Source organism: Sphaeramia orbicularis, chromosome 21, assembly GCF_902148855.1.
Source record: "Sphaeramia orbicularis chromosome 21, fSphaOr1.1, whole genome shotgun sequence".
Lineage (NCBI taxonomy): Eukaryota > Metazoa > Chordata > Actinopteri > Kurtiformes > Apogonidae > Sphaeramia > Sphaeramia orbicularis.
In genome coordinates, this window is record NC_043977.1 from 34,577,732 (window position 1) to 34,601,126 (window position 23,395).

The 23,395-nt window shown below is 39.1% G+C and overlaps 2 protein-coding genes across 2 annotated transcripts; both read right to left on the reverse strand.

Annotated features, from left to right (window-relative positions):
* Positions 1 to 4,460: 4,460 nt before the first annotated feature.
* LOC115412757 (trace amine-associated receptor 13c-like) lies at positions 4,461 to 6,285 on the reverse strand. Its single transcript, XM_030125403.1, has 2 exons — positions 6,113 to 6,285; positions 4,461 to 5,277 (listed from the first exon to the last, which is right to left on the reverse strand). The coding sequence occupies exons 1-2, from the start codon at positions 6,283 to 6,285 to the stop codon at positions 4,461 to 4,463; spliced, it is 990 nt and encodes a 329-aa protein (XP_029981263.1).
* Positions 6,286 to 11,763: 5,478 nt separating this feature from the next.
* Positions 11,764 to 17,118, reverse strand: LOC115412016 (trace amine-associated receptor 13c-like). Its single transcript, XM_030124316.1, has 2 exons — positions 16,970 to 17,118; positions 11,764 to 12,580 (listed from the first exon to the last, which is right to left on the reverse strand). Exons 1-2 carry the CDS (start codon positions 17,116 to 17,118, stop codon positions 11,764 to 11,766), a joined length of 966 nt encoding a protein of 321 aa, XP_029980176.1.
* Between the last annotated feature and the right edge of the window lie 6,277 nt (positions 17,119 to 23,395).

A 23,395-nucleotide genomic window follows, 5' to 3' on the forward strand; every position in this document is an offset into this window, starting at 1 on the left:
GCCTGTTTCCATTGGACATCTGAGAACATTAAAATCCAAACTGGTCCAAAACACAAACATGTCTGTCCATGTGTCTTTTCCAGTCCAGTCCTTGTCCATTGTCCAAACCTAAACTCTTTGTCTAGTGACAGATTACCATAGCAGTAGATTGGTTTGGTGTACGTCCCTAAAATGAGTCCAGGGTTCTGCAACGCTAAAACATTAGTTTCACCTAAAACATGTTCTAACCTGAAGAACAAAAAAAAAAAAACCTGGAGTGAACCCATTACCTCCTCGGAAAGACTTCACACCCCCAGTTCTAAAGGAACCAGTTTATCAGTGGTGCAGTGGTCCCTGGAGAAGGGGGTATACTCTTAATTTTTACTTTTTTTTTTTTAAGTAGTCCAAAAAAACACCTTGTTTTAGAAACAGTGAAATGTCAGACTACTTTCTTTAGTTTACCCAAAAATCCATCAGTAGTATTTGCTCTCTATTGATCCTAACTTAATCAGGAGCAGTTTGTAGGTTTTACTGGTCACACAAGAAGCTCCATGAATGTAAATGTATTCAACATGAGGCAAACATAGGGTTACAGTTATTTCTGAATATTTGTTTAAATAAAATTCTTAAATCTGAAGCTGACAATGCCTCCTTGTTCATATTTCACCTTAAATAAATTATTCTCTTCCACACATCAAAACCAATCAGATAAACTCAAAAGTGCACTATCCACAATGTCCACGATGTGTGTGACGCAGGATGTAGAGCCCCACCCCTGGGTGAAACACCTGGTTTTTAGTGAGTCCCCTGCCTGCACAACCATCCAAAGTATTCTGTTTACTGCCCTCGACTTCCACGTGACTTTGAACTCCAATTGGACCATAGTGAGCATTATTAATTACATCCTGGTCTGCAGATGTCAGTAACTGTCCAGTAATTTTTGTTCTTTGGTCTGTAATTATAGTTACTCTGGCATATTGATAACTCAATGGAATTGACTTTGCATGTATTTGGTAATTTAAACATGTAGTTTCTTATGTTTGGCACCATGTTAAGTTGGCACAACTTAAAGTAGCTTCACATGTAGTGAGTTACTTCTGCGGTGTTTGTGTAACTTAGCTTGCTACATTTGACTGGGTGGTAGCTTCTGTGTAATAATAATAATAATAATAATAATAATAATAATAATAATAATAATAATAAACTTTATTTGTATAGCACCTTTCATACAGAAATTGTAGCCCAAAGTGCTTCACATTGATTGAAAAAAATACAATATTAAAATACATTTAGATTTGATTAGAAATACAATAAAATAAAAATAAATATAAAAACAGCGCACATTAAAATATTTGATTATGCATAGAATTTTTGAAGTGCAAGAAATAAGATGAAATGTGAGAAATACAATAAAATTAAAATAAAAGCAGCGCACATTAAAATATTTGATTATACATAGAATTTTTGAAGTGCAAGAAATAAGATGAAATTTGAAATACAGTAAAATAAAAAAATAAAAACAGAAATACAATAAAATAAAATAAAAATGAAAAACCGCACATTCCTGGTTCCTGAATTGTGACCCCATTTTTATCTCCTTTCAAAGGCTAATGAGAATAAAAATGTTTTTAATTTGGTTTTAAATATATTCAGTGAACTGGCTTCTCTAATGTCTTTTGGAATTGTATTCCATAACTTTGGCGCATTGTTAGTAAAGGCTGCGTCCCCCATTTTCTTTGTAATATTTCTGGGAGTCGCTAGTAAACCTGCGTTTGATGACCTCAGTGTTCTAGTTTGTACATAACTGATCAGTGAGTTTGCAATGTAACTTGGTCCGGTTCCATTTAGAGCTTTATACGTGAGGAGTAGTATCTTAAAATCAATTCTGTAGGTTACCGGTAGCCAGTGCAGGGAAACCAACACTGGAGTAATGTGCTCTCTCTTCTTGGTTTTGGTTAATAACCTAGCTGCAGAGTTCTGAATCAGCTGAAGTCTGTCTGTGCTGCTTTTTGGGAGACCTGTAAGGAGTGCATTACAGTAGTCCAGTCTGCTGGAGATAAAAGCATGGACCAGTTTTTCAGCATCCTTTCGATTTATAACCGGCATTACTTTGGCTATGTTTCTGAGGTGGAAGAATGACGTTTTAGTGACTTTCTTTATGTAGGACTTAAAGTTTAAGTCTGAGTCTATAATGACTCCCAGACTTAGTGTAGTGAAGCTTCATTCATGGCAGAGTAACTGGTAGCTTAGCTCCCCAGATAGCAAGTACCTTTGGGCGGGATCCGCATTAAAGCCTTTACATTTGTTTATAGCTCACATCCGTTTTCTGACTTTGGACCAAATCTGCATCAGATCCGTCTTTCAGCTCTCTCTAGCAGTTCCGAAATTGTGCTGGCTTACGGATTCGGCCTAGAACAGTTTCCCATCACACAGCCAAGACTGATTTTCAGAGTAGTAATACGAATCTGGACCAGAGTCGTAATACAAATCTGTGCCAACATGATTCTTGTGTTCTTGTGTCTTATTCTAGATGTGATTGAATGAAACTGGGCCAGAGCTGGACCATTTCTGTAGAAGATCCGTTTCGCGGAGCAGTATCTGTTTTGGCCCAATGTGCATTTGGACACCGGGCCAGAGCTGCCAAACGGCTTCAGGCCAAATTGGGGTGCGATTCTGTTCCAGATCCGTCCCAGTATCTCTTTGCCATCTGGGTCACTACATCTTCCAAGTAGCTTGCCCAACACTGCCGATAAAGTACCCCCAGGAGGAAACTCAGCATTAGGGAATATCCGTGAGTTCCAAACTTCAGGCAGTTATTGACCTGAAGCCTGGACAGTAACTTCAAGTCAGTATTAAAGGGGTCATATTTTGCTAAACCCACATTTATTAGTCTTTGGTACATTTCTTTGTGTATTTGGGAACCCTAGTAGTTCAAAAAGTTTGAATTTGAACCCTCCAGGTTCTGCAAAGCTGTCTTTATATTCATTTTGGCAAAAATTGAGTGGATTTCTACAACCCGTTTCAATTCCTGCTTAAGTTGTCACTTCTATAACTGGTTAGGTCACGACATCGGCACATATAAGGTCAACACTTCCAATGAACATTTCTCCGCTCATTAAGAAATGGTGCAGAGCAGCACAGTCGACAACTGGTGGGGGTGGGGTGTGAAGTGGCTCATTTGCATTTAGAGTGGCCAGTGCTCAAAACAACCTTTCTGGTGTCATTAGTCAGAAATTGGGTTGAAGATGGACCTGTGTTTAACTGAGTTTAATTAATGAAGAATTCAGACCCAAGCATAGCATTTATAATTCATGTAGACCACAGGGAAATGTTTTAAAATGCACAATTCTATTTAAAAAAGCACAACATGACCCCTTTAAAAAGTCAAGTTTTTAATACTTGTCTTTCACCCAACCATTAAAACAATCCTCATATATATTAAATAATCTTAATTTGGACACTAGTCAGCCTCTATATAATTTGACAGTCCACTCATTTACATCTATGTATGTTATATTTTAGAATTCTAAGATTTGTACATAATTAATTGCTTGGTATAGTTTCACTGAGGAACAATTCTAATATCAGTTTCTCAATATCATTTTTTTATTTATCTTTATTTCTCTACCTACAGCATCTTCTGCAAGGGGAGAAGTGAGGTTTTTGTTGATGCAAAGTGAGAGGAAAGCTTTCGGAGACACAAGGAGAGACACATGTATTTGCGAGCACTTCAACTGTCAGAAATAAGAGTAAATCTAATATGAGGAATACTTTTATATTCCAGAGAACGGTGGGTGGCTCCAATGAACATTGCTGTGTGTCACTTTGAATCGGATCGAGTCGCTATAATGGCGAAATATGCTTCCATCACATTCCTAAAGACCCCGTCCTTTGTATTGTGTGTATTCACTACGCTCAAAGGATGGGATCTTTAGGAATGTGATGGAAGCATATTTCGCCATTATAGCGACTCGATCCGATGCAAAGTGACACAGCAATGCTCACTGGAGCCACTCATCAATCTCTGGAACATAAAAGTATTCCTCATATTAGATTAAATCAATTTACTAGATTACTATGACACTCACCAAAACGTCAGCTGAAAAATAATTGCTCTAGGAAAGAACAGATAACCAAAATGTATAAGTTAATTCAGTATTTGTACTTTGTTACGTGACACCTCTGGTTATAAGTCACAAAAGTAAGCAACAAAGTCACAAAAAAACATTATGATTTCATATATATATATATATATATATATATATATATATATATATATATATACACACACACACACATATATACATATATATATATATATATATATATATATATATATATATATATATATATACATATATAAAACTTGAATTTCTTGAGGGAGAAACATATTTTAAATCTGTAGTTGTGGACACTATGACAAGACCAAAAAAAAAAGTCAGTAATTTTGTCATAGTGAGAACATTACATTTCAATTAGTCCTACAGAATGCTGATGTTTCGGGAGTCAGGCTGCAGTATCTGCATGGTGAAAATTTGTTTTACAGTTTTTCTGAACCACGGATAGAATAAGGAATAGATCAAAGGGTTTAAACAGGAGTTGATATACATAACAAAGTTCACATAAAAGGCAGTTGAAGCAGTAACTGAGGCATCTGCTGCAAGAAAAACACAATAATAAGGGCAGAAACATATTAAAAAGGTGACAACAAGAACCCCAAGACTCCGGGCTGCTTTCAGCTCAGATTTGTTGGCGACTGCCTTCCCTGAACGCTGGGCTGTGATGGATGTGATGTGAGAACGCATGGCACGAGCCTGAGACACAGCCACCACAAACACACTCATGTACAGAGCAATAATGGCAGAAACTGGAAGAATAAATGTTGAAACAAGGTCAATAGTATTAGCAACATGACTTATGAAATTCACACACTCTCCCTGACAAATATGATACTTGCCCGGATGAGTCAGGTTATCATTTAAAATACCAGAACAATAACAACCAGAACAAAACCAACAGAGACAAATGCAAACTTTAACTCTTTTCACAGTGACCTTATGAGTGTAATGCAGAGGGTCACAGATAGCAACATAGCGGTCGACTGAGATGAGCACCATGTCTCCTACTGATGCAGAAACAGACAACCAAGCAAAAAATATATACACAGAACAAATGGAGTCACCAAGAAACCAACAGGTCATTTTTAGGTGGATTTCTGCCGGCATCAGCACCAGGCCTACAAGGAGGTCAGACACAGCCAGAGAGAGGAGGAGGAGGTTGGTGGGTGTGTGGAGCTGTCTGAAGGAAGAGAAAAATCATTAAAATATTAAAACTCAGAAAATGTAAAATCTACTACACGTAGCCAGTGGTGGACGGTAACTGACTATGTTTTCTCAACTCCTGCATTTCAATGAAATTTGACTTATCTGCACTATTGCAACTGAGTGTTTTAATTGATTCAACTTCATATTTCAATTCCATTACATCTCAGAGCTAAAAACACAAAACACTTTTTACTTAACATTCTTCATAGAGCTTTAGCTAGATTACACTTTTTCATCATCTTTGTGTCCAGTGAAAATCATTTATGTCCATATCTCCACAGACTAGAAAACTTCAAACGTCAGTGTCTATTATAGTGATACTCAAAAACATGTATGCAATGACAAGGAAGGTATTTAGATTTTGAAATGAATTGAAGCTGTAGTTTTCTTGGATTACTTAAAAACCCAGAAGATTACAGTACATTATCACATAGTTGAAAATAGACCTTTTTTTCTGAAACTATGAAAAATGTACTTTTCAGACATAAGTGGTTTTCACAGGACATCAATGCCACAAACCTGATCATCTACATATGATTTAATATGACACACTGCTGTTGATTAAACCTGTTACTATGAGCTCAGCCTCAAACATCTGCATCAATAAACACAACATGTACATTAAAGCTGCAGTAAACAATAAGGTTTTAAATGTATAAGTTTAAGTCAACTTAGAGTGTTTTCAGTGTACTACTTTTATTTTTACTTAAAGTTGATGTTTTTCCACCACTGCATGTAGTTCATCATTTAAATTAACTGATTAACATTAAACAAAGAAAAAAAAACCTTTATTGACAAAAAATATTTGCCTGAAATGGGCGACTGAGATGATGACCATCAGGTTGAGAGCCACAGTGAGTGGAGGGAAAGTCAACAGCAGGATGTGATAGACCAGGACTTCAGTCTGAGAAACCATTGGTTTCAGGCAGGAGGCATTGAGGAGTTCTGGAAAACAGAGCTCTGCTTCTTCATGTGTTTCCATCATTGAAACAGAGATGCAGTACAGAGGGAAATATTAGCTCTTAGAGCTTATTAACTGTTTATCTGTGTTCTTGGTCATCCCTCCTTTCTCTCCACCTCTGACTGACAGTGTTGTTCCTCCTCTCTCCCTCCTCTCTGGTCCTCCCCTGGATCTGCATCTGGGGAGGGTATGCTTATGCTGTGTTCTAGGCAACCCCTTACCAGTTGTTACAACTTGAAGGTGAAACATTTGCAAAGGACACCAGAGTCACAGGGTGTAATTCAAAAGAACATAATTTATTATATTTGATTTATTTTTGTTTCGTTCTTCGTGGATTCACTTCTTTTGGTGAAAACAAGCTGCTTAATTGAGCAGACTCCAAACCCCTTTTACACCCGTGCCCAAAGTAACAAAAGAAAAGACCACAGTGGACTGGCACAGTAAACATAAGGATGGTGCGCTGGACAGGCCAACCCTATACAGGGCCGTAGAAGCTGCCAGTGCACTGCTACTCTATCAAAAATGAAACCACAAAATAATCCTTACGAAAGAAAAGCGAAAACAGGACGTCCGGATCCACCTGGCCAAACAAAAAGAGAAAAGCTAACAAAAGGCTAACAAAAAGCCCCGCTGGCGTGCAGCAACCTGCATGGAGTAGAGTGGAGCGGATGCGCGCCTCGACGTTTAGCTCTGGACACTGGAGGAGGAGGAGAGAGAGCGAGAGCCCAGCACCAGTCCAATTTATAGTAAGGAAGTAAAATTTTATTTTATAGAGCACTTTTCACAGACAGGGTCACAAAATGCTTTATCAAATCAAATCAAGTTTACAGAAACCCAACAGAATCCTCCAGGAGCAAACACTTGTGATTGGTGACAGTTTAACTTCCCTTTAACAGACCCTTTATAGGCTTTGTCCCGGCGGGAAAACCAATTGGCCACCAATTAAAAAAACACACTAAATACGTAATATTTCACAAAAATGTTATGAAGGCCAAAAAACAAATAACAGAGAGAACAATAATCACCCAAAAAGTGTAAAGTACGAATTATGACAAAAAACCCACAAAAGACAAAGGGGGGGAAATAAAGGTGTGTCAGAACATAACATCCATGTTTTCCAACCTCCTACCTGTGAAAATGCACTGGAATAGCAGTCAAACCCTTGACTTCCCACCCATGAACTTGAACTAGTTCGATGTACTCCCAGTTCCGTGCTCTGATGTTCGTAGCCCATGAAACAACAATGCTTGCCTTCCATGGATGGGGTGTTTATGCACATTGTTTATTAAAACAAGGCCTTGCTCTAATGTTATTTATCTGCAAATGTTATGCATAATCCACAGCTACTCTAGTATTAGCTAGTTTTCAGTCCATCGAGTGCAAGAATAAATTTATACCAAATATGTATCCAAATAACGTAACATAAAAGATATTCCAGCTTCTCTTGCTTTATGTGTCATTTTTCCTCTTGTTTCCCACAAATAACCAAGGAGGAAGCACCTCTGGCTTTAGAACTGATTGTAAATGAGCATAAGCCCCGTACCACATCAAAGACTTAACCCCGGACTCACAGAACAGATGCCAGCTCCTCTACTGGTCGGAAGGAAAATGGGAACTCGGGATAGCAACACCACTTGTAGCAGTCCAAGAGGAAGACGGTATTCCACTATCAGCGCTCCACGGAGTGATTACACACTTGACTAAACGGAATCACACCGGAGTAAAACTTTTATACTATTTCGAACAGTCTACGCGACAAATTTGTGCACTAGACGCACTTCTTAACACTCTTCCAGATGTCCTGATTGTTGTAGTCCATTAGCGCACCGCCATTATAGCTCCACATGGCCGTTGCAGCAGGTAGCTTAGCCTCGATTCACTTCAGTGTCCGAACTACCAATAAAAACAGGGTTTAAACGTAACTGTTTTACTGACCTCTAGCTTAGGTATCCACTAAGACGGTTCATTAAACCTTACTTTTTCTCCGGACTTTAGCACAGTGCAGCATTCACATAGCTACCACTCCGTTCATGGCACTCCATCACGTCTCTCTCTCTCTGCCCGTGCACACCTTATTTCCTCATTCACAAGAGCTGCTGTTCTTTAAAGGGAGAATGCAAATTTGCACCTGCTACAATCCATATAATATCATATGGTCACACTGCCGCTGTCGCTGTCAGGCGGCAGCGCGAGCCTTCGCTTCCCACAATGCATGTTGCAACAAAATTCCAAAGATCCCCAAGTTACCTCTTGACTCTGTTTGTAAACACATGGTTTGTTTATGGTGGATGGCACTAAGAAATTGTTCACCATAATGCAAGAGATTCAGGTGAGTAATCACAGAAAGACTTACAGATTTGTGATACTTAGGCTGTGATTGTGATTTTACAGATTTGATGAAAAATTGGTCACGAAAGTCTCCCGCACCTTTAATTAATGAAGAATTCAGACTCAAGCACAGCATTTATAGTTGATGTAGACCACAGGGAAATGTTTTAAAATGCACAATTCTACTTAAAAAAGCACAACATGACTCCATTAAAAAGTCAGGTTTTTAATACTTGTCTTTCACCCAACCATTAAAAACAATCTTCATATATATTAAACAGTCTTAATTTGGACACTAGTCAGCCTCTATATAATTTGACAGTCCACTCATTTACATCTATATGTGTTATATTTTAATATTCTAAGATTTGTACGTAATTAATTGCTTGATGTAGTTTCACTGAGGAACAATTCTAATGGTTTCTCAATATCATTATTTTTTAAAATTTATCTTTATTTCTCTACCTACAGCATCTTCTGCAAGAGGAGAAGTGAGGTTTTTTGTTGATGCAAAGTGAGAGGAAAGCTTTTGGAGACACAAGGAGAGACATATGTATTTGCGAGCGCTTCAACTGTCAGAAATAGGAGTAAATCTAATATGAGGAATACTTTTGTGTTCCAGAGAACAGTGGGTGGCTCCATTAAACATTGCTGTGTGTCACTTTGAATCGGATCGAGTCGTTGTAATGGCGAAATATGCTTCCATCACATTCCTAAAGACCCCGTTCTTCGTATTGTGTGTATTCACTGCGCTCGAAGGATGGGATCTTTAGGAATGCGATGGAAGCATATTTCGCCATTATAGCAACTCAATCCGATGCAAAGTGACACACAGCAATGTTCACTGGAGCCACTCACAAATCTCTGGAACAAAAAAGTATTCCTCATATCAGACTTACTCAATTTACTAGATAACGATGACACTCATTTGGGGTGAAATTTCGCTGGAATAAAGCAGAATGACAATGAAGTTGGGGTGAAGAACACAGCCCAACTCCCTCCCACCCTTGGCTCACAGAAATGCCCTTAAATTTGATCCAAATTGGGTACACATTTGTAAGCCGAATGACAGAGGTATACATCGTTGGACAAGGGAGCGGTTCATTCAAGCTTTATTAAGGACACAAAACTTGGTCCATAGGATAAATTGAGAGACAGAGAGAGAAAGAAATAGTATAAATTGTTTTTTTTTTTTTTTACCGTACCAGAACAATTACTGTCATTCTGTGTATTTCGGTTTAGGGAGTCCCCGATTTGGCTATTATAGCGACTTGATCTAGGATAAAGTGGCACACAGCAATGTTCATTGGAGCCACCCACTGTTCTCTGGAACATAAAAGTATCCCTCATATTACAGTTACTTCTTTTTCTGACAGTTGTAGTGCTTGAGTTTTTTGTTCGTCTATTTCCTCGCTGTTGTGACTGGAGCAGAAAGTTAACCAGAAACTGATTTGCCAACCTGTCGAGATCGAAAATACTGGACCTGGTCCCCTAAGTCCATTGTTTGAAAATGTAAGGAGTAGCAGTAAAAAGTCAGCTGAAAAATAATTGCTCCAGTAAGGTAAAGAAAACTGACATTTCTTCTACTACTACTACTACTACTACTACTTGACACCTCTGGTTATGAGTCAGAAAAGTAATCAACAAAATCACAAAAAAAACATAATTAGTGATTATTTATACATATATATACATATATATATATATATATATATATATATATATATATATATATATATATATATATATATATATATATATATATATATATATATAAATAGTAGGCCTGTAATGGTACACATACCGAACCGTTTCGGTACACACCTGTTCAGTTCAGTACACAGCTGTACCAAAACGGCACAGTATGATGAGAAAAAGAAAAAGGAACGAAAGGCGTCGTTCAATGCGGAACTTTAAATCTGCGCAAGTTTCACACGGACATATGGAACTAGTGCACAATGACTTGAAATATAAAATAGCTGCTTCCATAAGGTTAAAAAAACCAACAAATATGATGTCAACCTGAAGGGAAGAGACTGAAGACCCTCCACCATCATTACAGTCCTGTTTGGGATCAGTACGGGTACAGGTGAAGGACAACAACAGGGAAAGAGACGTTAAGAAGATGGACGTTGTTTGGCCCCTATGAACTACAGTAGTTCTAAAACACTGACACTAGTTCTGTCTCTCTCTCTCTCTCTCTCACACACACGCTGTATAATAGACGAATAGAACCCAGGAGTTGGAAGTTGTAAAGGAGTTGAAAGGATGTAAAGTTTCACTTTCGTTTCACGCCAGCGTTAGTTATTACGTTAGTTATGGACCAAACCCCCACGTATAATGCCCACCCCCACCCCCCCACCGACCAAAAAAAAAAATAAAAAAAGAAATGCCCGCCTCTTTGTTTTTGACAAATCGCACCCTGCACACACACACACACACGTACACAAAGTGGCCTAAACAGTTTATCTGTCCTAAAATAAATAATTAGGTTAATTTATTTGTCAATGTTGCTCTACAGTTTGTTTTAACAGAATACCAGTTTGCTCTCTTGTTAATGTTGCACTTCATGTGGAATTTTTTTTTGTTGTTGTTATTTTAAAGTAGAATGTGAACTGACAGAAATGTGATTAGATTTTTGTTGTTTGTTCAAAACTCCCTTTCAGGGAAAAGTGCAATACTAATGTTTAAAATACATTTTAATAAATGTAAATAAAGTAATATATAAAGTAAAGTATAAAGTAATATTTTATTTTTGATTTATATTTTATCTTTGAGTTATAGCCGCAGAATTATATTATTCCTGTTTTTCTACATTCTATTGTCTCCAAAATTTGGTGGAAGAATGTTCAAAAATTCAAAAATGCATGAAAGACATTTTGAGGGGTTTTCCTTCTTCTCGTACTGAACCGAAAAAAAAAAAAACGAACCGTGGCTTTCAAAACCAAAAATGTACCGAACCGAAAATTTTGTGTACCATTACAGGCCTAACATATATATATATATATATATATATATATATATATATATATATATATATATATATATATATATATTTCAATTTTCTTGAGACAGGAAAATATTTTAAATCTGTAGTTGTGAACAATATGATGAAACCAAAAAGAAGTTTAATAATTTTGTCATAATGAGAACAGCACATTTCAATTAGTCCTACAGAATGCTCATATTTCGGGAGTCAGGCTGCAGTATCTGCATGGTGAAAATCTGTTGTACAGATTTTCTGAACCATGGGTAGAATAAGGAATAGATCAAAGGGTTTAAACAGGAGTTGAAAAACATAAGAAAGTTCAGATAAAAGGCAGCTGAAGCAATAACTGAGGCATCTGCTGCAAGATAAATACAATAATAAGGGCAGAAACATATTAAGAAGACAACAACAAGAACACCGAGACTCCGGGCTGCTTTCAGCTCAGATTTGTTGGCGACTGCCTTCCCTGAACGCTGGGCTGTGATGGATGTGATGTGAGAACGCATGGCACGAGCCTGAGACACAGCCACCACAAACACACTCATGTACAGAGCAATAATGGCAGAAACTGGAAGAATAAATGTTGAAACAAGGTCAATAGTATTAGCAACATGACTTATGGAAATCATACACTGTCCCTGACAAATATGATACTTGCCCGGATGAGTCATGTTATCATTTAAAATACCAAAACAAAAACAACCAGAACAAAACCAACAGAGACAAATGCAAACTTTAACTCTTTTCACAGTGACCTTATTAGTGTAATGCAGAGGGTCACAGATAGCAACATAGCAGTTGACTGAGATGAGCACCATGTCTCCTACTGATGCAGAAACAGACAACCAAGCTAAAAATATCTGCAAAGAACACATGACGTCACCAAGAAACCAACAGGTCATTTTTAGGAAGATTTCTGCCGGCATCATCACAAGGCCTACAAGGAGGTCAGACACAGCCAGAGAGAGGAGGAGGAGGTTGGTGGGTGTGTGGAGCTGTCTGAAGGAAGAGAAAAATCATTAAACAAACATTAAAATATGAGAAATGTAAAATCTACTACATGTAGCCAGTGGTGGACGGTAACTAAATATGTTTTCTCAAGTCCTATATTTCAATGAAATTTGATTTATCTGCACTATTGTAACTGAGTGTTTTATTTTATTCAACTTCATATTTCAATTCCATTACATCTCAAAGGTAAAAAAAACAAAACACTTTTTACTCAACATTCTTCATAGAGCTTTAGCTAGATTACACTTTTTCATCGTCTGTGTGTCCAGTGAAAATCATTTATGTCCATATCTCCACAGACTTGAAAACTTCAAATGTCAATGTCTATGATAGTGATACTCAAAAACGAATGTAGGACGTTTCGGACACGGACGTTTCGGCCTAGGACGTTCCGGACACGGACGTTCCGGACACGGACGTTTCGGCCTAGGACGTTCCGGACTAGGACGTTCCGGACTAGGACGTTTCGGACTGCACTTTTTGCAGTCCCTAACCCTAACCCTAACCCTCGAAAGGCCGAAACGTCCTAGGCTGAAACGTCCGTGTCCGAAACGTCCGTCCACCCTCAAAAACATGTATGCAATGACAATGAAGGTATTTAGATTTTGAAATGAATTGAAGCTGTTGTTTTCTTGGATTACTTAAAAACCCAGAAGATTACAGTACATTATCACAAAGTTGAAAATAGACCTTTTTTTCTGAAACTATGAAAAATGTACTTTTCACACATAAGTGGTTTTCACAGGACATCACCACAAACCTGATCATCTGCATATGATTTAATATGACACACTGCTGTTGATTAAACCTGTTACTATCAGCTCAGCCTCAAACATCTGCATCAATAAACACATGTACATTAAAGCTGCAGTAAACGATAAGGTTTTAAATGTATAAGTTTAAGTCAAATTAGAGTGTTTTCAGTGTACTACTTTTGTTTTTACTTAAAGCTTATGTTTTTCCACCACTGCATGTAGTTCAGCATTTAAATTAACTGATAAACATTAAACAAAAAAACCCTTTGTTGCCAAAAAAAATATCTGCCTGAAATGGGTGACTGAGATGATGACCATCAGGTTGAGAGCCGCAGTGAGCGGAGGGAAAGTGAACAGCAGGATGTGATAGACCAGGGGCCTCATGTATAAAGCGTGCGTGCGCACAAAAACCTGGCGTACGCCCTTTTCCACGCTCACATTCAGATGTATAAAGACTGAAATGATCGTGGAAATGTGCGGTCCTTCACGCCAAGTCCATAGCTGGCGTACGCACGTTTCTAGTGCTTTGGAACCTTTGGCGACACTTAGAGATGACACTGAGAAACTGTTAATAATGTGAAAAAGATCATTCCTCCGATTGATGGGCACATCGGAGATACACAGATGAACAATGAACACACCGGCACGTCATCCTACTGCAAGAGCAGCACATCCACCACCAGAACCAGAACCAACTAGACCCTGTATCCATCAATGCCAATCCTACCTGGGAGGACATTAAGCAACAACCATATAAAGAGACAAGGACCCCAAATTCATTGGTTGATAAATGCATTTAATGTAGTCTTCATGTTTGTGAGAACATTTATTAGTCGGCCCAGTCGCTCATTGACTCCGCTGATTGTCCTCACGATGTCCTAATGTGACTCGGGTCAGCACGGACCCATGCAGGTGTTCTGGACACCGGTCGGACGGGCATCAGCAGTGGGCTGTGGTGGACCGGAGGACCGGCTGATGCTGGGGAGTCAACAGAAGCCTCTGTGACAGGAGGATGATACTGGGTCTGACCGTCTTCTGTCTCATTGTTGGAAAATAATAATTTGAGTGATTAAACAGGAGTCAAAGTCTAGGACAGGCATGTCCAAAGTCCGGCCCGGGGGCCAATCACGGCCCGCGGTCAGATTTTATACGGCCCACAGCTTGGGTTTTAGAATGTATTATTTATGGCCCGCTTGGACCGTTGAACAGAGTACATGAATCATAAAAGGTTCAAAATGCAGTTTCTCCTTTCACCTCTCGGTGGCAGCACCACTCTTACTCTATCTGGCTCTGTGACTTTGCTGTGAACCCTTTTTGCTAATTTCTAACCATGGCGCCTGTAAATAAAAAAACGAAAGTTGACAGTGAGGGCCACCACTTCCAGGAGAGATGGGAATTACATTTTTTTTCACTGAAAATCAAGGCGATTGTGTTTGCCTAATTTGTCAAGAGACTGTTGCCTTGTTTAAGGAATTCAATGTAAAGAGACACTAGCAGACAAAACATGCTAACGCATACGACAAGCTAGCAGGGAGTGAGAGTTCCGAAAAAGTGAAGCAAATTCAAGCTGCTTTAAACTCAACAGTGACTCTTCATGTGAACCTGGGAGTTCAGTGAATTCACCACCAAGGCAGGCTACCAAGTTGCCAGGTTAGTTGCCTCTAACTGCTGGTGTTATGTACTTGTAGATGTGACACAAAATATTACTTTCTGAATGATTTTGTGAAAGACAATAGTAAGAGTCATATGTTTTCATCTTAAATGTTAACAGACTTTGCATTACTGAGTAATATATGAGTAATGATTACTCATATAAGTCATGTTTAAAATGAATGTGGGGTTAAGATTTTTATCAGCTTGGATGTTTAAGATACTCCACACAGTTTGTTCTATGTTATGTGACTCCAGATGTGAAAGGAAGGCAGAAATGTATTTTTTTTTTTTTTAATTTTGTAATGGGACTAGTACAAATGCTGAACCCAAATGCAAGACCAGAACACAGATGACCAATTGAGTGTGTTTATTAAACACAATCACAGTAGTAAAAACACAGCACAAAATTGTTAACACGTCTATGAAGGCGTGTGATACTGGACTCTTCGTCCGGGCTGTGAACGGAGAATATGGATGGTCAGCACGGCCGAGCCGGAGGATTCCCGTCAACACCCCGACTAGGGCAAAACAGAGGATAGTCAAAAAAACAAACCAGGTCATACACAGGAGGGCAATTCAGGAGGCAACGGGACATGAGGGAAAGGCTACTCACGGTCAGGGTCCAGGCGAGGGTCGAAACACAAGGTAACACGTTGGAGGCTGAGGTAGTCAGGGAATAGGCAGAATCAGAAGTCGATGTACGAACCAGGTCAGAACCAGACGAGCAGGCAGACGAGGAACAGGCGGAATCGGTGGTCGGAAGGCAAAAACGGGTCAAGAACGGGCAGACAGACTGACAGGTATCCAAAAACGCTGGTAAGTGAGCACACAAAGGTAGAACACAAACTGGCAAAGAAACAGGGGAAAACACAGGGTTTAAATACACAAGAGGGAGGGAAGACAATAGGACACAGGTGGAGACAATCAGGGAGGAGTCAGGTAATCAGGAGCAGGTGAAACAATCAAGGAGGGGAAGTAAAGACACCAGACATGACACAAGAGGGAAACTTAACAAAATAAAACAGGAAATGACAGAGAAAACAGAAAAGACAGACACAGTCTGGGAGCAGACATGACAAATTTGTTCACACCTGAGTGGCTTAGATTTGGTTATATTGCCATTTAAAAAAATGATATTGTGACAATGAAAATAAAATTGTTGTAGAACAGCGCATTTATATGTAATTTTTACTGTTTAAAAAATTTCCAAAGGGACCACTGGCCCCTGGCAATGTCCACATTATCAGATCTGGCCCTCTTTAAAAAAAGTTTGGACACGCCTGGTCTAGGATTTCCTCTTTGATTTCCTGTCATGCTTACGCTTGAACCTTTATCTAGTTTGGCTGTGATCAGACTGTTGTATGACCCACAGAATAAACTAATGTGTGAGTTACACTAATACTAAATATATATTTACCTTGGGGGTGATCCATGTCAGCCCTGTGAGAAAAGTGTCACCCACAATATCGTCAACTTTCTGCTCAAACAGTCTGAGTTCGTCTCTTTTCTTCTTCCGCCTGTTTTGGCCTCCGCTTCGCGTCCACCTTGACGTCATCATCTGATCCTGCAGACAGGGGAATCCCATCTGCAGACCCCGTTTATACTGATTTGCATATTTAAATGTGGGCATGGAGAGGGAGGAGTCAGGTACTCCAACATATGCGCTCAATTCCATGCTGATTGGGATGAATAAAGGAAGTGTACTTGGATTCGGGCGTACGCTCAGTTTTATACATCTGGATTTTTTTGTGCGTTCGGACTTTTCTGGATTTGGGCGTACACCAGGTTTCAGTATGAAATCCACGCAAGTCTTTATACATGAGGCCCCAGGACTTCAGTCTGAGAAACCACTGGCTTCAGGCAGGAGGCATTGAGGAGTTCTGGAAAACAGAACTCTGCTTCTTCATGTGTTTCCATCAGTGAAACAGAGACACAATGCAAAGAGAAATATCAGGTCTCAGAGCTTAACTGTTTATCTGTGTTCTTGGTCATCCCTCCTTTCTCTCCACCTCTAATGGACAGTGTTGTTCCTCCTCTCTCCCTCCTCTCTGGTCCTCCCCTGGGTCTGCGTCTGGGGATGGCACACTTATGCTGTGTTCCAGGCAACCCCTTACCCATGTTTTTCAACCTCCTACCTGTGAAAATGCACTGGAATAGCAGTCAAACCCTTGACTTCCCACCCATGAACTTGAACTAGATCAATGTACTCCCAGTTCCGTGCTCTGATGTTCGTATCCCATGAAACAACAATGCTTGCCCTCCATGGATGGGGTGTTTATGCACATTGTTTATTAAAACAAGGCCTTGCTCTAATGTTATTTATCTGCAAATGTTATGCATAATCCACAGCTACTCTAGTATTAGCTAGTTTTCAGTCCATTAGGTGCAAGAATAAATTTATGCCGAATATGTATCCAAATAACGTAAATCTGTCTGTATCGCTGGGATAAATTCTCTATACTCTATGTATTTCAGTGGATTTGTGCTCTTGATGATTGCTATTGGTTGTAACAGTGTTTACTCATTTATGAACGATGCCTGGATGCTTGCTAGCTAGCAGAGATGTTTGCATACTTATTAGTAATCACAGTTGTTCATGTCACATAGGTGTGTGTTTGCTCAGTTTACTAGATCACCCTTTGTCTGCTTCAGGAGAGTGTTTTTATAACTAGCCACAGAATTTTGTCAGTTGAATGTTGTTTTTGTGAGAAGTACAGTATGTTGTTCATTATTAGGGCTGTCAAAATTAATACATTAATCCGGATTAATCCATCATCATTATTAATCTGATTAAAAATTTTAATGCATTTAATCCACCTGCAGCACAGAATGACTCTGAATGTCTCTGGCAACGCATTTTGGGCCGTTTGTCGGGCAGTTTGTCCAAGTAGAGTAGCCATCACAAATGGGCAGGTCATCTGGAAGTGACAGGCAGCAGTACCAAGCAGTAAGGATGGAAGACGCTAAACAGCACGTTGGTCCTCTCAATGGGAAATTTCAATTTAAAAAAAATAATAACAAGACAGAACAGTCGACCGACATTAAGTAATATGCACACTCTGCAGGAAGGAGTTTTCTTTTCATAGAAGCATGCCCACCCTAAAATGTCACATTAATGCGAAGCATGCATTATTTGGGAAATGTTGGGCTTCTTTACAGAATCATGTAAAGGCAGTCGTGAAGCCAAGCTTTTTTCACTTAAGGCAGCTGGCTAAAGTGAAGCCAGTCATCCCAAAGCACCATTTTGAGATGCTAATCCACGTCTTCATCACCACTCGGCTGGACTATTGTAATGCTTTGTATTTGGGGATTAGCAGGTCTTCCATCGCTTGTCTTCAAGACTGCAAAATGCCGCTGTGCGTCTTTTAACTGGCACTCGTAAATATGTGCACATTTCTCCGGTTTTAGCGTTGTTCCATTGGCTGCCTGTCCATTTTAGAATCCATTTTATAATACTTTTATTTGTTTTTAAATCGCTCCATGGTCTTGCACTGCCCTACCTCTCTGAGCTCCTTCACACATACACTCCCACTCGCTCTCTCAGATGAGCTGACCAGCTGCTTTTGATGGTGCCCAGAACAACGTGCAAGCTAGAAGGAGATCAGGCCTTTGCTGCTGCTGGTCCCAGACTGTGGAACAACCTGCCTCTGTATATCAGACAGGCCTCCCCCTTGCCTGTTTTTAAATCTCTTCTTAAAACCCACCTGTTCTCCTTGGCCTTTTAACACTCGTGCAATGTTGACATTTTGTTTCTGTTTTTATATTTTATCTTGTTTTATTTTATTTTAATGTTTTTAATGCTTTTATTAATTTGTATTGTGCTTTTATTTTTTTGTACAGCACTTTGGTCTGCTGTGGTTGTTTTAAAGTGTTTTATAAATAAAGCTGGATTGGATTGGATCTTGGTGCCACAGGATTCGGGCTGCAGTAAAGTTAAACATGCATGATATAGGTTACATAAAAAAGTAAATGAGATGTGGGATGCATCAACAATACAATAATATGGACAGAAACAAATTAAGAGGAACACCCAGGCTGCTTTGAGCTCAGATTTGTTGGTGACTAGCTGCACCGAGCGCTGGGCTGTGATAGATGTGAGAACACATGGCACGCCTGAGTCACAGCCACCACAAACACACCCATGTATGAACCAGTGATGGCCGTAATCACACCTTTGTCGGTTACAGAATTTGCACTCCCCCAGATGAATCAGGTTTTTGATTAAAACTGAATTACATCCAACAGACAAAAACAAATGTGAACTGTTTTCACAGTACCCAGATCTGTATCAGTAACCTTACACTCCTTTACTTTTTTTTTTTTTTTTTTTTTTTTAAATTTCCTTGTCAGGTCACAGACAGTTCCTTTGTATCTGTAGAAAATCATGTATCTCTAAAAGTCCACAGAATATAAACAGAATTTGATGGAAAAAACATGTTTCTAAAAAAGTTAGGACAGGGCAGTGCTTACCATTGTGTGGCGTCCTCTATTCTTTTAACAGTCTGTAAAAATGTTAAAGATCTGAAGAGACCTGTTTCTGGAGTTTTGGGAGATGAATTTTGTCTTGAGTGTATTTTTTGTTCCATGATGTGTGAAATGTTTTAAATTGGTAAAAAGTCTGGGCTGCAGTCAAGCCACTTTAGTACCCAGTCTTTGCTACTGTGTGCTGTTGTAATTGATGCAGTGTGTGGTTTAGCATCGCCTTATTGAAATTTTAAAGCCTCCCCTGAAGAAGATGTCACCTAGATGGGAACATATGTATGTTACTTTTAAACTTGTATATACCTTTTATCATTGATGATGCTCTTCCAGATGTGCATACAGACACTGATGCACCCCATTCTGGGCTGGATCTACTAAGATCCCAATTTGTGTGTAGAATTTTGCGTGTGGGGTTGAACTGTGGTTTGCGGGTGATTTACTACAATGGCTTGCGCAAATGTCAACAGGTACAAAGTCTTGCAGACCGCCCTACTTAAATCAGGAGTTTGCGTGCACTGAATTGTTGTGGGATACGCCAGCACAAATGGTCACAGTGCAGGGGGGCACATATGTCTCAATTATTTTTTCTTCCATCACTCCAAAAATGTTCACATGAGGGTGAAAAATGCATTCTCTGCATCATTTTGATGTCTCCTAATCATAGCCATGTGTGCGCAATTACGCATCCAAACCATTTGCTCCTCCTTTTCAGACGTGTTAAATATAGACGCAGTTTCTATGAGCAAAATTGCTTTCGGGTTTGGTATATGACTCTGCGTGTGCTAAATTAATATATGTACATTTTCTCCTCCCAACAACCGCACAATTACGTGTAAATGCTCCATTTTGCATATTCACTGTGGCAAATGCACTAACTGGATGCAGACACGCTATTTTGCACCTTTGAAAAATGCAACCCTTTAGTGCGCACTGTTAGTAAATGAGTTTGTACATTTTTTTTGCATGTGCAATGAGTTTGCACACGTTTTAATACACGGATCTCTATCAGAGATGCAGGCTGTGGAACTGAGCATTAATATCAAACCGGACGGTCTCATTCCTCTTTACTCCAAAGGACACAGAGTCCATGGTATCCAAAAATAAATTCAGTTTTTGATTCATCTGACCACAAAACAGTTTTCCACTTTAGCTCAGTTCAGGCTTCTGTTTTTGCACGATACACAGTGATCTATGTTTACAGACAGCTGGAGCTGTTCTGAGCCATTGTCCATTATCCTTCCTGGTTTTAGTGCCATGGTCCCTGAGGGCTCAAACCTATCCAGATCCTCTAAATCTTCTTATTTTATTATGTATTGTACGGGATGACATATTCATTCAACAGAGAAGGCCTGACGTTCCACCACTGTGTGTTTTATATTTGATGTGTGTGTCAGACAAAGCAGTGGCAGTTCTGGCCATGATATGGTTAATTCAGAACATCTACGTATTGTGCAGCTCGACAAAGATCTGTCCTCTGTCCTTAGACTATTTAGTTTTGCAAGTTTTAGTTTGTTTAATCAGCAGCCTTGACATTAGACTTTTAGCTGCCAGTATCTTACCAATTCACCCTGGAGTTCAAATAAAATTTGATATCACATATGAAGAAAACCCTTGAAGGCATTTCTGGGGACTACAGTCTGAATGCAGAATCAGAGAGGATTATGTCATGAAGCTTCCAACAGGTATATATATATAGATATCTATCTATCTATCTATCTATCTATCTATCTATCTAGATAGATAGATAGATAGATAGATAGATAGATAGATAGATAGATAGATAGATAGATAGATACAGTCTACTCTCGTTATACCGCCAACTTCCGTTCATGGCCAAATTGGCGGTATAGCGAAAATGGCGTTACAACGGGTTGCGTCCATAATGTGCATGTCTTTACTATATGATGTCTATGCTGCCTCCGTTAACCCGTTCTAATTGTGTTTCTAAATAAATCTTGATTCTGTTATGTTGTAAGGGATCATTTACAGTGGGGAAACATTTTAAGCATTATTATAGCGTGTCGGGAAATGACACCCTATCATCTTGAGGCTTTGGCTTAATCCCACGTCCTCTTCCCGACATCCTGACCTACTGAGTGTTCTGCGATAAATGAACGGTGGCCGTTCCGTAGACCTACTCGTAGCTTGTCGCGATCAGCGTCTGGCGCGTTTGTTTCAGTGCATTGTTAAAATTTCTGTGTACTCGATGGCAATCACGCTGGCGGTATAACGGTCGGGAAATCAATGGTATAAGTGTTGTTTGTGCATGGAACTGGGCTGGCGGATGGCGATAGGCGGAAATGGCGGTATAACGGCGGGCGGTTTAACGAGAGTAGACTGTAGATAGATAGATATAGATATAGATATATAAGTTACCATTGACTTACATGATTTTTATGGTCTGCCAGATAGCCCACTAATTACCTCCAGTATTTGTGATTAGTGTGTTTATACACAGCATGAACATATGGTGCATATGCAAACATTGCAACATTACAGAGCTGAATTACCTGATTTTGTTTTATTCAACTGTTAGTCGATGTCATGGTGTTTTTAGTTTGTTCTGGTTTCATCCTCTACCCTTCTCGAACTCTGCCTACTTGCTTCTGTAAAACCAGTGTTGCATATGAGAAACCGACTGATGAAGTTTCACCCACTATTTCATCACAGTCTGTGGTTTGACCTAACCTAACAAACCTACTGCAAGATTTGCGAGGGGTTGCAAGAGGTAGAAAGTACAGATATTCATGTTGAAATGTAGCAACTAAGTGCAATTGTACAGTTGCAAAATATTAATAGTGTGTTATCTGTCATCTGTGAAAGACACCATTATGTTGATGAACCATGGATGATCAAAATGGGTCTAGGCCTCAAGTTCAACCTGCCCTTTGTTCACCTCAGCTGAGGAGATGGTAATGTTTGATTTCAAGGAGTACAACATCAGGGAACATTAGTAGTTGCTCAGGGGATGATTTCAATGAATTGTCACTTCACCAAAATTGCACAGTTTTTTCCACATTTCTTTTTTTTTCATCATAACCCTCTGACTTTGGCTTTAGTTTAAACAATGATCTTTTAGAATGTGAATACTGTTATGGAAAAGTGTGTTTGATAATAGCAATAATAATTGCATCACAAGCTCATGTGTTTTTGTTAAAGCTTGTTTTTCTTCACACCTTTGATTGCAATGAGACCTGAGGGGCTGAGGTGTAAACACAATACCTGTCTACCTGCCTAAAGAGGCTCAGCACATGATGCAAACGATGATCCACTGAAATCCCAGAGGTCTTCTATGCGTGTGTTTGTGTGTTTATGTGTGATGATTAGTCTGAGGCAATACAGCGCAAACTTTTGCTCCCTACAGGTGCCCCGTTTAGTTTTCTTGTAAATAACAAGTTATGTTTATGTTGAGCCAAGCTCATGAAAGAGTTTCACTTTTTCACTTTTCTACTTTTTGTATAGAATCAATAAAACTTTCCATTAGCCTCTCATAAGAGTACTTCCTTATACAAGAATGTGATAGTTGAATTTCATTAAATTAAATAGATAAAAACCAAAAGAAATACAGGATATGCATTGACTTCTTTGTGTGCATGATGTTCTTTTTTTGCTCGTCATTGTCAAGGCAAGGCAAATTTATTTGCATAGCACTATTCCTACACAGGGCAATTCACAGAGCTTTACAAAAATGGAAAAGAGACAAGTTAAAAACACACAATTACAATTAAAACATAATCAATAAAACATAAATCGATGGCCAAAATACAAAACCTCCTATCTGAAAAAATCACTTTTTTCAGGAAACAAAAAAATGTGGATCCTGGAGGATTCTGTTGGGTTTCTGTAAATTGGCTTAGAGTCTGGTTTTGACCAACTCTACATGTAAAGTGTCATGAGATAACTTTTGTTATGA

Bases quoted from the DNA above. Each gene is read 5' to 3' on its own strand.
- LOC115412757 (XM_030125403.1), bottom strand. From the start codon at position 6,285: ATGGAAACACATGAAGAAGCAGAGCTCTGTTTTCCAGAACTCCTCAAT. The intron at 5,278-6,112 runs GCAAATATTTTT...CTCTTCCTTCAG, and splicing joins ATCTCAGTCGCCCATTTCAG to ACAGCTCCACACACCCACCA.
- LOC115412016 (XM_030124316.1), bottom strand. From the start codon at position 17,118: ATGGGTAAGGGGTTGCCTGGAACACAGCATAAGTGTGCCATCCCCAGA. The intron at 12,581-16,969 runs GTTAAGCTCTGA...CTCTTCCTTCAG, and splicing joins ACCAAGAACACAGATAAACA to ACAGCTCCACACACCCACCA.